We start from the raw sequence: 15,445 nt of genomic DNA on the forward strand, positions 1-15,445 counted from the left end.
GTGGTATTACATACTACTTGTTAAATTAAGCCTAAATTTCCAACTGATCTTCTGGTTGTCATTTATTATCTATATCTCACAAGAATACACATAATGAAGTGTATTCTAAGTTACTTACTAAAGAAGTCTATAATTTTGCACAAGCTTTGGTGTGTGGACTTTCTTACATCCATTTTGTGTGCTTTCAGTCTGTTTTTGCTACCTTCCTATTCTTGACTCTTCTGAATATTTAAGGTTTCTGTATAATTGACCTTTTTCATAGAGAGGGACATGAAAGACACTTGGTTTTAAATAATAGTCAAGGGGCGTGGCGAGGTGGGAAGCTTTTTTTTTTTTAATTTGCTCTTAATACAGTAAATTCTAGATTTTAAAAATACAGGAAGCTTTGTGTTTGAAAAATGCTCCTTTTCCCCTTTGGGTCTAACACTAATAATCTGATGTTATTATACACAGTCTTGATTATGATGCCTATTGAATTAATTTATCATACGATAACATCATTAGGAATCTTTGAGCCTTTTGTTAGCTCTAGCTACCAAATTACTAAATTCCTCAAGATGAGAATGTTACTGAATTTCAGAAATGGGAAAACATTGTTATAGTTTACAAAAGTTGCAAAACAGGATACAGGCATACTTCGTCTTAATACCACAACCTGCTTTATTGCAATACTCACTTTATTATGATAGTCTAGAACAGTTTGAAGTAAGTGTTAGTGAACAGCATTCTTCCTTTTTTCAAGGTGTAATATAGCTGACGCAGGCTAGGAGCAGGATGAGGAAGGAGTTTTTCATGTTGGGTTTTTTTTTTTTTTTTTTTTTTTTTTTTTTTTAGCCTGTTTTCACATTTGAAAATACTCTTTGGACTCAAAAAGAAGAGAGTAATCCGACGTTGCAGGAATCTCTAGTCCCTATATAATATTGTGCACCTTCAACATTTCTCAGTCAAAAAATAGTTATCTTTGCACAAAACTAGAGCTAGAAGGTATTCCACTTCGTTGACATCAATTTTATTTGAGGCATAACATGAATGTACCTTGACACAAAAGTTCTTTTTAATATCAAAGAGTTTGAATTTAGGGAATGCTAACTGTCTTATCTATTGCATTCATAAGTAATTTGTAAATTTTAGACTTCTAGAAAATATAGGGTAATTTTAAGATAGTTCATAATTTTTTAATGGTTATATGTTATGTGATGCAGTCAGAGCATTTTCACAAGTTTCATCTGGACCTTACCATGGCTATATGAGGAAATACTAATTTAAAGATGAAACTGGTCAACAACAGTGATTTGCCTGAGTTTTTACAGCTAAGTGACAGCTGAGATCAAAAACAAAGCTTTCTTCAGTGCTACCTGTATTCAGGATCGATTTTGTGTGTTTGTCTTTTTTCCTTCTGTTTTCCCAAATTGCTAAAGAACCATTAGACTAGAAAAACTGGTTCAAAGTTAGAGTTAGGGTATGCATAACATAAGCATTGTTATAAAATGTGTAGTACTTGAAATATGGAGCCCTTTACATATCACTGTAAAGAAAATAATGTGAAAATATCTTGGAATAAAAATTCAAATAACCCATATTCCAGAATTACCACCACTGTGTTCATTTTATGCCATCCACATGCATCTCATTTCTAATTTTTATTACTTTTTCATTAATTTTGTCTTGTGAGTCAAAATTTAAATGGTTTACATTGAAGAGTCTCCCTCCCATCTTCTCTTACCCCACTCAGTTCTTTTCCCCAGAGACAATGTTGCTTTGTTGCATATTCTTGCAAAGTTACTATTACAGTCAAATCTGTATATTTCCCTTTTATGCAATTTGAAACATATTTGGCCTACTGTAGTAAACCTTATTTTTCACTTTAATACTGTTAACAGTTATCTATTGCTCAGAAATAAATGACCCCAAAACTTAGTGATTAAAAAAAAAAAAAAACATTTTATTATCTCATGGTTCTTGGGGTTGAGTGGACTTAGTAGGTGGTTTTCGGATCTCTCATGGGTTTTAATCAGTGCTGGACTAGAATCATTTCATTATATCTAGTAGCTGAGGCAGACTGTTGTTTGGACCTGGCTTGCATTTTTTCCCAGTACGATGGCTAGGTTCAAGAATGAATGTCCCAAAAGTACCAGGTGGAAGCCTCTTAAAATGATCTGACCCAAGAAGTCACATACATAGCATCAATTATGTTCTGGTCACAGACTCCCACAGATTTGAGGTAGGAGTGTCAGTGTTGTACTGTAAGAAGAATGCATTGTGGGAAATCTTGTTGCACTATCTTGGAAAATACAATTTGCCAACGATCTATCCATGTCATTAAGAGTGTCATTTTTCTTGGCTGCAGAAGTATTCCATTGCACAGATTATATTTAATATATAATCAGTTCTCTAGTTGTGGATTTGCACATTGTTTTATATTTTTGGCTGTTAAGTGCTGCAGTGAATAATTCATAGTGATTTCTCACATATTCCAAGTATTTCTGTAGTATAAAATCTTAGACATTCATTGTTTTGTCAAAGATTATATACATTTGTAATCCTGATAAATATTTCCAGACTGCCCTCCAGCCAGCAATGCACAGAATACCTATTACCCTACTTTACTAACTCAAGATATTACACTTGTAGATCTTTGCTCTCCTTATATGCATTGATCTCTGCTTTTTTTATGTCATTCTTTCCCATATTATGAGCAAGGTTAGAGATCTTTTCATATTTTTAGAGCCCATGGTAATTCCTTTCTCTGTGAACTATTAGTAACTTCATGATATATTTATATATGCCTATTTGTAATAGTAATACCATTATATTCCATTTCATTTATTAATGATATTTCTCACTATCTGGATTGTATTCATATTTATTTTATAACCAGTAATATTATTTCTTAACTGTACCCTTATTTTTGAACATTTAATGTTTATTATTGTTTGCCGCTTAATGTAATCATCTAATGAATATTGGAATTTTTTCCCCTCTGGACTTACTTCTGTAAGATCAATTTTTAGATGTGGTTACTGAACCAAAACTAATTTAATTATTGTGGGATCAAAAGAATTTCGGTCTTTCCATCACTTTTTTCCTCCCTTAGAGATACTCCCAATTTCTTTGGGCATTACTTGGCACAGATAATCATGTTCTGATACTACGGGTTTCCTGCGACTGTTACTCTGGGGTTAGAGTCTTCCCTGCCTCTTCTCCCTTCTTTAACATGCCCCTTTTTGTTCCTACGTTGTAAAATTCTCAGATATTAGAACTTTTAAGCTCACTTACTAGATAGGCTTATTGCTAGTATTAAAGAGTCACTTTCAAGGCCGCTGATGTTTTAAAGGTCTGGGAGATTCCCTTAAGGTCTGAGAAGCATTAAGTGCTGGGTTCTTGAACCATAAGGAGAAGGGGTAGTACTAAGAAGGGGGAAGGAAGCGTTCTTTGCAGAATGGCCTGGACATTATCTTTGATCTTCTATAGTTTGAAAGTGATATGCCTAAGCGTAGATATTTTTCTTGATGTTCTCTAAGCTTCCTGGATTTGTAGTTTAGTGTCTGATATTAATTTGGGGAAATTCTCAGTCATTATTGTTTCACATATTTCTTTTTCATTCTTCTGATATTGCCATTATGAATACATTGTACCTTTTGTAGTTCTATAGTCCTTGGATAGTCTGTTCTATTTTTTCAGTCTTTGTTCTCCCTCTGTTTCAGTTTTGGAGATTTTTATTGATATGTTCTCAAGGCCTGAGATTCTTTGCTCAGCTATGTCCAGTCTTCTAAGTCCATCAGATGCATTCTTCCATTTCTTACAGTGGTTTTGATCTCACACTTTTTGTTTCCTTAAGATTTTCATCTCTTCTGCTGACACTGCACCTATTCTTGCATGCTGTGTTCTTTAGCCATTAGAGCCCTTATTAAATTTCCAGTCTGATCATTTTAACACCCCTTTGTCTGGTTCTGAAGCTTGCTCTATCACTTCAAACTGTGTTTTGCCTTTTAGTATGCCTTGTAATTTTTCATACTAGCTGGATATGATGTAGTGGATAAAAACAGCTGTTGTAAATAGGCCTTTAGTAACGCGGAGAGTTGGGAGGAGAAACGTTCTATAGTCTTATGATTAAGTCTGTCTTTTAGTGAACCTATTATGTGTCTGGACAGTGAACTTCACAAGTGTTTGTCAGTTTCCCTTTCTACCCTCTACCCCTTAGATGGTACAAGATAGCCAGAATGGACTGGGTTAGATAGTTCCCTTCCTCACATGGAAGGCTAGAGTTGCCTGGAGTTGGGTATTACTTTCCCCAGGTCAGATTCTGATAACACCCTAGCAAGTTATGCTCAGATTAACTAGTTCCTCTTGAGGGCAGGCCTTGTTAAGAAAAACAGAGTGCTCTGGGTTATTTCAAAATGAGACCTTTTCCCTTCCCCCTGCTGGAAGCATGAGGGAATTTTTGTTATGTTTACAGTAAGAACCTGGTCAAGTTCCTGGAGGTAAAACTCACAAAAGCATGGTGGCCTCCTATAACTGAGTTACCCTGGAATTTTTAACTCAAACTTATTCATGCTTAACCTCCAGCAGTTTGTCAGTTGGTTTGGGTTTCTGCTCTGAGATGTGATTTTCTGTATCTACCTGTCTTTCTCCAATTTTGAGGACAACAGATTACCTTGTGACCTCACTTTTCTTACATATGTAAGAAGAGTTATTGATTTTTAGTTTGTTCAGCTTGTCAGGATGAAGTGTGGTGACTTCTAAACTTACATGTAGAACCAGAAACCAGAAGTCATATTTCCCTTTCACATTATAGGAATTTAAAACTATTTAAACTACATAATAAAGTATTTTCCATAGGTAAAATGTCTTGTATAGACGTATGTCCCTTAAAGTTATTTTTATTATCTTTTTTCTATGTTGGTATTTTGGGGGGAACATTGTCTTGATGCAGGACAGGGCTAATTCCCCCAAGTGAGGACTCAAGCCCTACACCAAGGGAGAGAGTCCTTAACTACATCCTGGAAAGAATTCAAGCACAAGCCAGAGTTGGAGACAAAAGGAAAGGTTAAAAGGAAAGGAATAATGCTTCACACACAGACATGGTTTCCTCTCAAAGACAGAATGAGAGACTCCGGGTGTTCAAGGAAATCAGTTTTATATCTTTTCCCTTCAGGATATGGATATGCAGCGTTAAAGGCATGGGAAAGTAGTGGTTAGTAATATTAGCAGTAGTCTTTCTGTAGATTCCCCGTGGTCTTGCTTTATGTTCATCAGTTAGGTTTCCCATGTCTAGCAACAGGTAGCAGGCTCTGAGTACAACCTGGTTTAATATTTAGTTAATTTGTGTAGTTCTTAGGCCTTTTTCCTATATTAGTCTGATAAGTAACAATCTTTCCCTTTTCTACCATCTTGTCACCTTCCTTTTTACAATGTGTACCTTCATTCTGCTTCTCAATTCAGTATTTGTTACATCCTTGTTAGATCAATCTAATCTAGTGAGTAAAGACTTTTATAGAGATTGTGCCTTTGTGGGGAAAACATAGGCTCTTAGCCTTGAAGGTTAAAATACTGGTTTTATCAGTTCATTCTAGGATGATCAGGTTTGAGGCACTAACTTAATAATAACCAAACTCAAACTCCTCAGACTTAATTTTAAAACAATGTACATTGATGGGCTATCAGAAATACTAGTATGACAATGTTGAATTGATAGCACATGACTAGCTTTTCTGGTTAGTGAATTACCTTAAGAGAGTTGTGTGACCTTTTAGAGTAACTGGTAAGTTATGATAGTTAAAAAAAGGACTTCTGTTACTCTTGGATTATTTCTGAAAAAATTACATGAATTAGTCTTACAGTGTTAGAGAAATGATTCTTAATATATACCTTATTTTGCTTAATTTCATGGACTCTTCTTTATGTATAATTACTATTTCCCAAGATTGTAGTTCATTTGATAATGATCATATAGATGTTGCTGAATTATTTTTGTTGTGACAAAATATACATAATATAAAATTTACAGTTTTAACCATTTTTAAGTCGTTACTGTTCTGTAGTATTAAGTACATTTACGTTGTGCAACCTTCACTGCTGTTTATCTTTAGAACTTTTTCATCTTCTCCAATGAAAACTACCCAAACAATAACTTCCCATTTTCTACTCACTCCTGCCCATGGCAAATATGATTCTACTTTCTATAAATTTGACTATTCTAGGAACCTCGTGTAATAGGAATTATACATTATTTATCCTTCTGTGGCTGGCTTATTTCACTTAGCATGTCATCAACGTTCATCTAAATTGCAATGTGTAAGAATTTACTTCCTTTTTAAGGCAGGATAATATTTCATCATGTATAATACCACATTTTGCTTATCCGTTTATCCTTTGTTGGATTATTAGTTTTCTTCTCCCTTTTGCTGTTGTGAATGATGCTGCTGTGAACATTAGTGTACAAATATCTGTTCAAGTCCCTGCTTTCACATCTTTTGGGTATATATCCAGAAGTGGAATTGCTGAATCATCTGCCAATTTTATGTTTAATATTTTTTAAGAGTCTCTATACCGTTTTCCACAGCAGCTGTACCATTTTCTGTTCCTACCACCTATACACAAGGGTTCCAATCTCTCCACATCTTTGCCAACTCTTGTTTTCTATTATTTTGGTAATAGCTATCCTGATAGGTGTGAATTGGTAACTCTGTGGTATTGATTTGTATTTTCCTAATGATTTAGTGATGTCGAGCATCTTTTCAAGTGCTTCTTGACCATTTGTATGTCCTCTTTGGAGAAATGTCTAATGAAGTCCTTTGCCCATTTTTAAATTGGGTTGTTTGGGTTTTTTGTGTTGCTGCATTGTGAGTGTTCTTTATATAAGTCTCATATCAATACCTTACCTGATACTCATTGATTTTTAAGAATTAATCTTACATGATTGATATTTATAGATCATCTTATAAGATGAATTTATTTGGGAGAATATTGCCATTTTCTATATATTAAATAGTAAATTTTAACCTTATTGTCAGACTTTTGGGATATTTTTTATTTGGGTTTATTCATGTGTGTATGCTTTCTCTGTGCCCTAATCTATTTTTATCCCCCTTTTTCTCTTCCTTATATTTGTAGAAATAATTTCCCTGAATACTGGTCTTCTTTGCTGCCATAATCTACTGGGTACTTCCCCCTATATACATATACAATTTTAATGGGAAATAAAAATGGCCTTAGTTTTTGCCCGTTTTTAGCTCTGAACCATTCACATATTCTTTTGTGTACAATTTTATTCTGAAGTCAGTGGTGTCATCCCTCTGAGAAAATGTATTGTATTAGTACTGCTGTTGATACTCATTTTCCCAGAATACTAACTTCTACCTTCACTGACAACTTTGATACCTGGTTCTTGATGTCATTTAGTTAATTCCTGCCATTCTTATTCCTGATCAGATAATCATTTTGAAGTTTGATCCAAATCCATTTAATTTATTTATTGAATTCCTTGGCCCTAAAAACCTTTGCTTTCCCAGTGCATCACTTCCAAGCAATCTTTAGTTTGAATTTGATGACCGCAAGCTCCTGATCTACTGAGATCTTCAACAAGGCCCTTCCCCTCTCTATCAGTTTATATTCTTTTAGTTTTAATAGGGCCTCAAATCACCACTTCTGAAAATTTTACATAAGGGAGAAAATTTAGTCATGATTCAACTATGGGGGAGACTACTGTTATTTTAGTTTCCTTTGTGCTTTTCTACTCATGTTTTTATGTTGATGTACCCTATTCTTGACCGAGAATTTGTTTTTGTTCGCTTTTCAGGCAATTAAATAGGTCATTTTATAATCACTTTTAATTAAATTGCTATTTCATACTTACCAAGCTACCAATGTCTCTTCATTTATACATTTAGGTTGCTTCCAGTTGTTTAATATAAAAATTCTTTTGGCATAAAGATTTGTTCTCCATACTCTCTTATTTCCTCTCCCACATACCATCTTTTGGAGATTCCATGATATAATAGATTTACAAGTATCAGCATTTTCATGGCTTTGCCTGGTTGACAAAATTATTTCCAAAAAAACAATTATATAGTATCACCAGCCATGGTTGTTTCTGCCACGTTTTGTGGGCGGTTTTTTTGTTTTGTTTTGTTTTTTAGTAAGGAGATAAACTTGACACTAGTGATATTGACTTTTTCTGTGGATTTTCTTTACACACTTATTCTTGATGCTTTTGGAGGTTTTCATAAGATTTATATGTGCTTTCCACATATTAAAAGTTAATATCTTAACATTCATTGTAGAAATTTTTCTAAATGTGTTCTCCCCTGTGTTTGATACATATTTTGCAAACCTAAAGTCTCCAAGTTTTATGTAATCAAACCTGATCGTCCATATTACAGGATTTTTAGTCAATTATAATAAGTACTTCTTCCTTTAAAATTTTATAAATGATAAGTTGAGGGTTGGGGTGATATTGGTTCCTTGGTTTTTCTTTTTTGCCCTTCTGTTTAATTTATGTGGAATCAGTTGTTAAACTTTTTTCCTGAGTTGTTAGCCTTTGGTTAATGCTATTGATTTGGATATTATTTCCCCTCCTCTTGTAGTGTTTTCTCCTTGCTTATAGCTTATTAAAGTCTTACACATTATAGGCCTTTGATATTTGCAGATTTAACATTTACAGTTTCAGTTATTCTCAGCTGACCCCAAGGTCTCTGATTCAGTAATTTGTAGTTTTGCTGAAACTGAAATGTTATTTGCTTGCTGCCAGGCTCGCAAATAGGAGGAACTGATCATTTAGCTCAAAGAGGGAGCCTTTTAGACAGGCCAGCACTCGCATCTCAACACAGCTTTGTTTTTCTCTACTTGTCGTCGCGTACACAGTAACTCTCGAAGTGATAAAAGCTGTTTCTTTGTGAAATATGAGCCCGAAAAGAAAACCAACTGCTAGTGCTGGTGATGGAAGTGAAGAGAAAATGAAGAGGTCTAAGAAAGTGATGGTTCTTAGCCAGAAAATAGACGTTTTGGATATATTAAAGTGGTTTTGCATATTCAGGTAAGTTTGTGGTTGGTTAATGTTGCTACAGTATTTATGTAGTAGTTTATATTTTGAGTGTCAGAATTTGTTTTTAAAACTTTGTAAATGACTAGTAATGTATTTTTAGAAGCTCTAAGGATTTGAAGATGTCAGCTATACTTCACTGAATTTTATGGGGGAAATTAAATGCTATAGTAGTATTTGAAAACTTGACAACTTTGGGGAATCCTGATAGTCTTGCAATACATAATGTCTATAATAATATGGGGTTATCCTATTCCTATAGTATTTGCCCTCATGGCACTACAGCACTTGTTTTAATGTGTTTTCGATGTACCCTAAAACTCATTCTCTTGGCCTCTAATATTGGTCTTTTATCCTCCCCCAAAATTATGCTTTTATCATACCACATGAACAACAACAGGATGTTACTGTTAAAAAGATATTGATGGTATTTCGTTTAGGACTGTGTTATGTAATAACTTGAATAGAGGCCTTTTGAAATGTCAATTTTTTCACATTTGGGAACTGTATATTCAAACAGTAGCTAAAATAACCCCCAGATAGTGCCATATACCTTAAATGAACCTCTTTTAGCAAACATTTTGAACATTTATGTGAACTGAGATTTATATTAGATGTTGAGTATGGAGGAGAATAACTAATAGTAATTTCTCATGGAAGTTCTAGTGTAGGAGAAGAAAAAGATAATATATTTTTTTTAAAGATAAATGTGAAACATGTTAGTGCAACAGGGAAGTCTCGGAGCATCGAGGTAGGAGCTACCGAATATGGTAGGATAAAGAATGGTTTCTAAGAAAAGTTGAGAGAATTGATTGTTCTTGGCCTTTGTTAACATGATTGGGATCCATTCTCAGCATAACAGTGAAAACCTGGTTATTGCCAGTGTATGGTAAAGCTGTTGCCTTTGATCTGTTTTAGCCATTTTAAGAACTCATTACCTGCTTTATTTTAGCTGATGCCTTTGGATTTTCATTCCAGTCTTCTCTCTTCCAAATGATGTCTCTTTCCAGTAACTTAATTACTTTTATCATTATATGAATATTCAAAATGATGTTAAATAATGGTGATGGTGGCATTCTTGTTTGGTTTCTAGAGTTAGAGGCTGCCTAAGAGCTTTGCTGTTAAGCAGAGTGCTGATTTCACGGTTAAGGGTAGAATGGACACGATAAATTTTAAGGGAAAAACCTTTGTATTTATTAGAAATGGATATTGACTCTAATACCCTTTTGTAATTTATTTAAACAATACATGGTTTTCTTTTTTAGCTTACTGGTATAATAGCTTTGTGAAAGAATCTATTTGGTCATGAGCTGTTGTTTTCTTAATGTATTTGTTGGCATTTCTTTGCCTGTATTTTGTCATTTTTGTACATGTATTTATAAAAACAATTAGTGGTCTTTTGTGATATATTTATCTGGTTCGAGAATCAAATCACATTTCCTTTAAGGCAACATTAATATTTCCCTGTGCCTAGAGTTGACTTATAGAAACGTAAATTAACATTTGTACTACCAGTATACTTTGTGGTCATAGAAAAGAGAAAACAAAGTCTGACTTGCAAATTATAACCCAGTTTTTTTCAAGTAGCATCAAACTATTCTTGAGAAAAGGCTTATATTTTATGATCCATTCCTTTCCTTTTTTCCTTTTATTAAAAAAGGAATCCTGTCTTCTTAGAGGCTTAATTTAAGTGTTTAAAAATATTTTATGATTCTACAGGAGAGCCTTTCATGAAAATGAAAAAGTGACATAGTGCTCTTGGTATCCTTTACCATAAATATAGGATTTTAGAAAATGGATATTTTGTATGGTAAAAGTTTGATGAATTAGAATATATTTAATAAATTAGAATATATTTAAGTAGGACTACACTTGTAAGTTCACAGAAATATTCATTAGAATGTAGTTCAAAATACATTTCCAATGATAATGTTTGCAAAATTGCTAGCAACCAGTTTACCTAATATAAATAGCATGAAAAAAATGTTATATTTAATATAAAAGAGATATATCTAATTAGACTTGGCTTATTCAGCACATTTCATATTAACTAGTGAATCCCTTATAAAAGATAGACACCACCAGATAAACTGTTACAATTTACAGAAATGGATTATAATTTTCTTACATAATAGAACAGAGTTTTAGAAAATTTTAGTAATTGGATCCCATGACAATTTGGGAGGAGTCAAATACCACACCTTGAGCTGAAACTATAAGGGAGGAACATAACCAACTTGACAGAGCAGCAGGAGTTCAACTATCAAAGTTAATGAAGGAAAGGAACTGTAAAGTGCTGCTAAAAATGGCTGTGTGTGGATCTTGTTCATAAGTTATCTTCAGTGCAGCTATGTGTGGTTAGACATTTACTCTTAACATTTGATATTTTAAAGTTCATTTCACTTGATTAGAAATTGATTTGTTTTTCATAAATTACCATTACATTGTCTTTGCTGATGTTTATTCCTAGAGCCAAGAGAATTATAATAGATATTTTACTTCATACTGTTCTCAAGAAGCAGTTCACAAATAAGTGATACAGTAATACTTTGTAAGATTTAATAACACCTTAATTTTAAAAGCAAAAACGTTATCAAATGATACTTTATTGTTAAAATTAAAATCTGTAAAAAGATGAAAAAATGCAAATTCAAAAAATACTTATGGCAAGGAATGAAAGAAATAGAAGTTAATATTGATTTTATATTTAACAAATTGAGTCTGAGTCTAGGTCGAGGTAATAAGGATTATAACAAAGTATAATGTTTTGAAGGAATAATCATAACAAAATATTAATTTGGTGGTAATGTACTGGGACTAAATCCCCAGATTTTGATTATGCCAATCAAAACCAGAAGAAACGGAGCAGAGGTCATGGTTTGGCAGTATAGGTGGTAGTTGATAGGTATGCTGATTCCTTCCCGCCCCCTATTTTTTTAAGAACATCAATAAATATATTTCTTGTTGTTTTACAGTTTTGTTTTGCTTTTTTAAATGCCTACAGCACTTGTATTCCTCGGTGGTCTCCCATCCAAGTACTCACCAAGCCCAACCTTGCTTAGCTTCTGAGATCAGATGAGATTGGACACATTCAGGGTGGCATGGCCATAGACTGGTTTTACAATTTTAAATTTGTAATTTATAAGACAATTTAAAAAATTATTAAACTTATTTATTACAACAAACTTTTTTTAAGAATGTATAAGAAGCTTTTGGTCTGTGATCTTATCGTGAAGGTCTTATATATAAGCATCTATATCCAGCATTGAAGCACAGATCTTGCAAGTATTCAAAACCACCGTTAGCTGTGGGTACGCAATATATCAGATATTTTCTATATTATGCAAATAATCAGGGGGAAATGATAAACTTACTGCGGACATTTTTTTCTTTCAGCTGCTTTTCTAACCCAAACTGTATGTCTTGATGACACAACAGTAAAGTTTGAAATATGGGATACAGCTGGTCAAGAACGATACCATAGCCTAGCACCAATGTACTACAGAGGAGCACAAGCAGCCATAGTTGTATATGATATCACAAATGAGGTAAGTAGAAGTGTATACTATAATGAAACTAATTTGAATATCCATTTTTGATATTCAAAATTTCGATTGAAGTTTTTTAAAAATCTTTTTGATAGCCCAAGCATGATATTTCTGCCAATGCTTTTATGAGTAGGAAAAGCTGATTTTAAAAAAAGTAAGATGAAAGTGTCTTAAATAATACAATAGTCTTAAGAATGTCTTTCCAAGAGTTCCATTGGGCAATCTTAAAAGCCTTGTTTCACAAAGACGCTCCTTAACCATTTTTTGAGCCTGTGCCTCAAAATAGCATTTTCTTTGTTTCCCAGGAGTCCTTTGCCAGAGCCAAAAATTGGGTTAAAGAACTTCAAAGGCAAGCCAGTCCTAACATTGTAATAGCTTTATCAGGAAACAAGGCCGACCTTGCAAATAAAAGAGCTGTTGATTTCCAGGTATGTTGAATTTACCTTTGAAGGCACATATTTATTGTAAACTTTTCTTCTATATCTACATGTGAACTATAGTTATAATTTTAAAACCATGCAAATAATAGAAAATACATATTTATTAAATAAAACAAATGTGATGTACTATATATAATAAAATGCTTCTCATGATAAACCTGAATTTTTAAATATCTTTATGTAAATGTAATTTATATAAATTAGTTCAGATTTTGTTGACCTGGACAATTACAAAATAAGCAAATGTTTACAAGTAGTGCAGAAATAAGTAAAAGCTGATTGCCTCCTACCCTTCTTAACCTTTTTCTACTTATCTAATAATATATATGTATCAACACACATAGACATATACATACATACCTAGTTATTTGTTGTACACATAAATTTATACTCATGTAGTTCTTAAAAGGACCTTAAAAAATAAAGGCTCAAAAAAATCCAGGCTCAAAACATGTTATCTAATATATATAACTAGGAATATTCCTTGCTGTAAAATAAAATAGAGTCATTTTAAAGCAAAGCAAATGTCTTTAGTTAGACATTTTAAAACTCACCCTGTTCTCTTGTTCTTCAGCTTCTCTACCGAAGAAGTTTGGTTGTGGCTATTATGCATATATATATAATATTAGTGATGGGAAATTATCTTTTTTGATGATAGCTGTAGATGGAGAGAACATGGACTAGGAGAAAGGGAATAGTTCTTGCACCATTAGGTAGTAAGCTGAGCATGTTGCACATGTGGTTTCATTTAATTCTTGTGACAAGTATGTGGGGTATAGTAACTATTACTCTTTCTAATATAGTTACCTTCCCAGCATAGAGTGGTAGATAGAGCTCTTAAATTCTAGTCAAAAGTGACCCTGTCATGTAACAGTTCAAAAGAACATCATTTTTTTCCTTATTAAATGAGAAAGATAATTGGTTGCTCTTCACAACAGCTGTAAAGATCAAAGGCAATAATGCATGTAAACTAAAGCATGAGAAAAATGTAGAATAGTGATATAATTTTCAAAGGAATGACTCATGATGTACTCAAAATTAAATGTTGCTGGTAGAAGTCGTTTAGAATTAAATAGGAGGGAGGCCAGTGTTAGGTGTTTATTTTCCCATTGACCTCATTGCAAATAATGAGCATAAGTAGAATTTGCCATAGAAATCAAAGAGAGTTTTATATTTAAAATTGGATAAATTCCCCCACTCCCTCACTCCTGGAAATTGTCATTTGAAAGCAGATTTAATGTAAAACCAGATTAATAAGAATGGGATAGTGCAAGAAGTTAAAGCGAAAAGAAAATTAACCACCTTACACAGCGCTCTTACCTTTATTTTACCTTTAGTGATAATTGTTGTCAATTATAGATAATTTAGTTGGAATAGTAATAAGGAAGCCTTTTTTTTTTTCTATAACAAAAAAAATAAGACAGGTTAGTATGTGCAAAGGATGTATCACTTTTTGTTCTGTAAACAGGAAGCACAGTCCTATGCAGATGACAACAGTTTATTATTCATGGAGACGTCAGCTAAAACATCAATGAATGTAAATGAAATATTCATGGCAATAGGTAAGGTTAACTTTTTTTCAACAATAAATATAGGCAAAAGTTACACTGGAGCTATTTGGTTTGATACTCTAAATTCTTGGATTTTCTTTATTTTGGGGGGGGGGGATTTGGTGTATGTCTTTTTTTTAATGATTCTACAACTACTTTAGATCTCTTCCACCAAGCATTACTTAGTAATATTAAATTTGGAAGACTGTATTACCTATTTGGTTGTAATACTTGCAGTTTAGTTTCTTCTAAGAGATTTAAAAACCTGGACTTTGAGCTGATAGTTCAAGCAGTAAAGATTTCACTGAGAAATTTGGGTAAATGTATATTTCTATTAGGTTATACTTTTTATATAAAAGGAAGAAAACTCGGAGCAGTATTTTTCAATGCAGCATGTACGTATAATGATATTTCTTTCTCACTGATCTGTCCTTTAAACAGAGCACTATTTTTGTTTTTCAGGTTCCTTTTAAATCATTATTGGCAAATAACAGAAAAGTACATGATACATTTGTATACAGATGTATAGATTATTTTAATGCAAATATTGTAATGGAGAAAGTTTCAAAGCATGAGGCACAAAGAGAAAGGGAAAGCAAAACAACATCCATGCTTCGTAGGGCCTCAATTGTCATTTGATCCTATATAGCACTCTTACCTTTCTTTAAGGTACTTTCAACTGAGGATGTTTGCTGTTCCTTAGTGTTTGATTCTAGATAATGAAGTTGGAATGGATATAAGGAAATTTCCTTTTTTCAGTAACAAAAGTATTTTTATTGACCCCCAACCTCCTTTCAGTAGTTTTAAGGGAAGAGTCTACCTAACATTCTCAGTTTTCTGCCTCCGCACTATTATGTGCAGGTACTC

The 15,445-nt window shown here is 33.1% G+C and overlaps 1 protein-coding gene and 1 pseudogene across 2 annotated transcripts in view; one reads left to right on the plus strand and one right to left on the minus strand.

Annotated features, from left to right (window-relative positions):
• The window catches only part of RAB5A (RAB5A, member RAS oncogene family), a 28,202-nt gene that overhangs the window by 9,063 nt on the left and 3,694 nt on the right, over positions 1 to 15,445 (plus strand). For both annotated transcript variants that reach the window (XM_016120109.2, XM_036218945.1), the window contains exons 3-5: positions 12,437 to 12,588; positions 12,894 to 13,016; positions 14,497 to 14,590. In XM_016120109.2, coding sequence (XP_015975595.1) covers positions 12,437 to 12,588; positions 12,894 to 13,016; positions 14,497 to 14,590 — 369 coding nt within the window. The remainder of the gene's footprint in view (positions 1 to 12,436; positions 12,589 to 12,893; positions 13,017 to 14,496; positions 14,591 to 15,445) is intronic.
• LOC118602727 lies at positions 12,036 to 12,153 on the minus strand (annotated as a pseudogene).

Source organism: Rousettus aegyptiacus, unplaced genomic scaffold (genome assembly GCF_014176215.1).
Source record: "Rousettus aegyptiacus isolate mRouAeg1 unplaced genomic scaffold, mRouAeg1.p scaffold_m13_p_4, whole genome shotgun sequence".
Taxonomy (NCBI): Eukaryota; Metazoa; Chordata; class Mammalia; order Chiroptera; family Pteropodidae; genus Rousettus; species Rousettus aegyptiacus.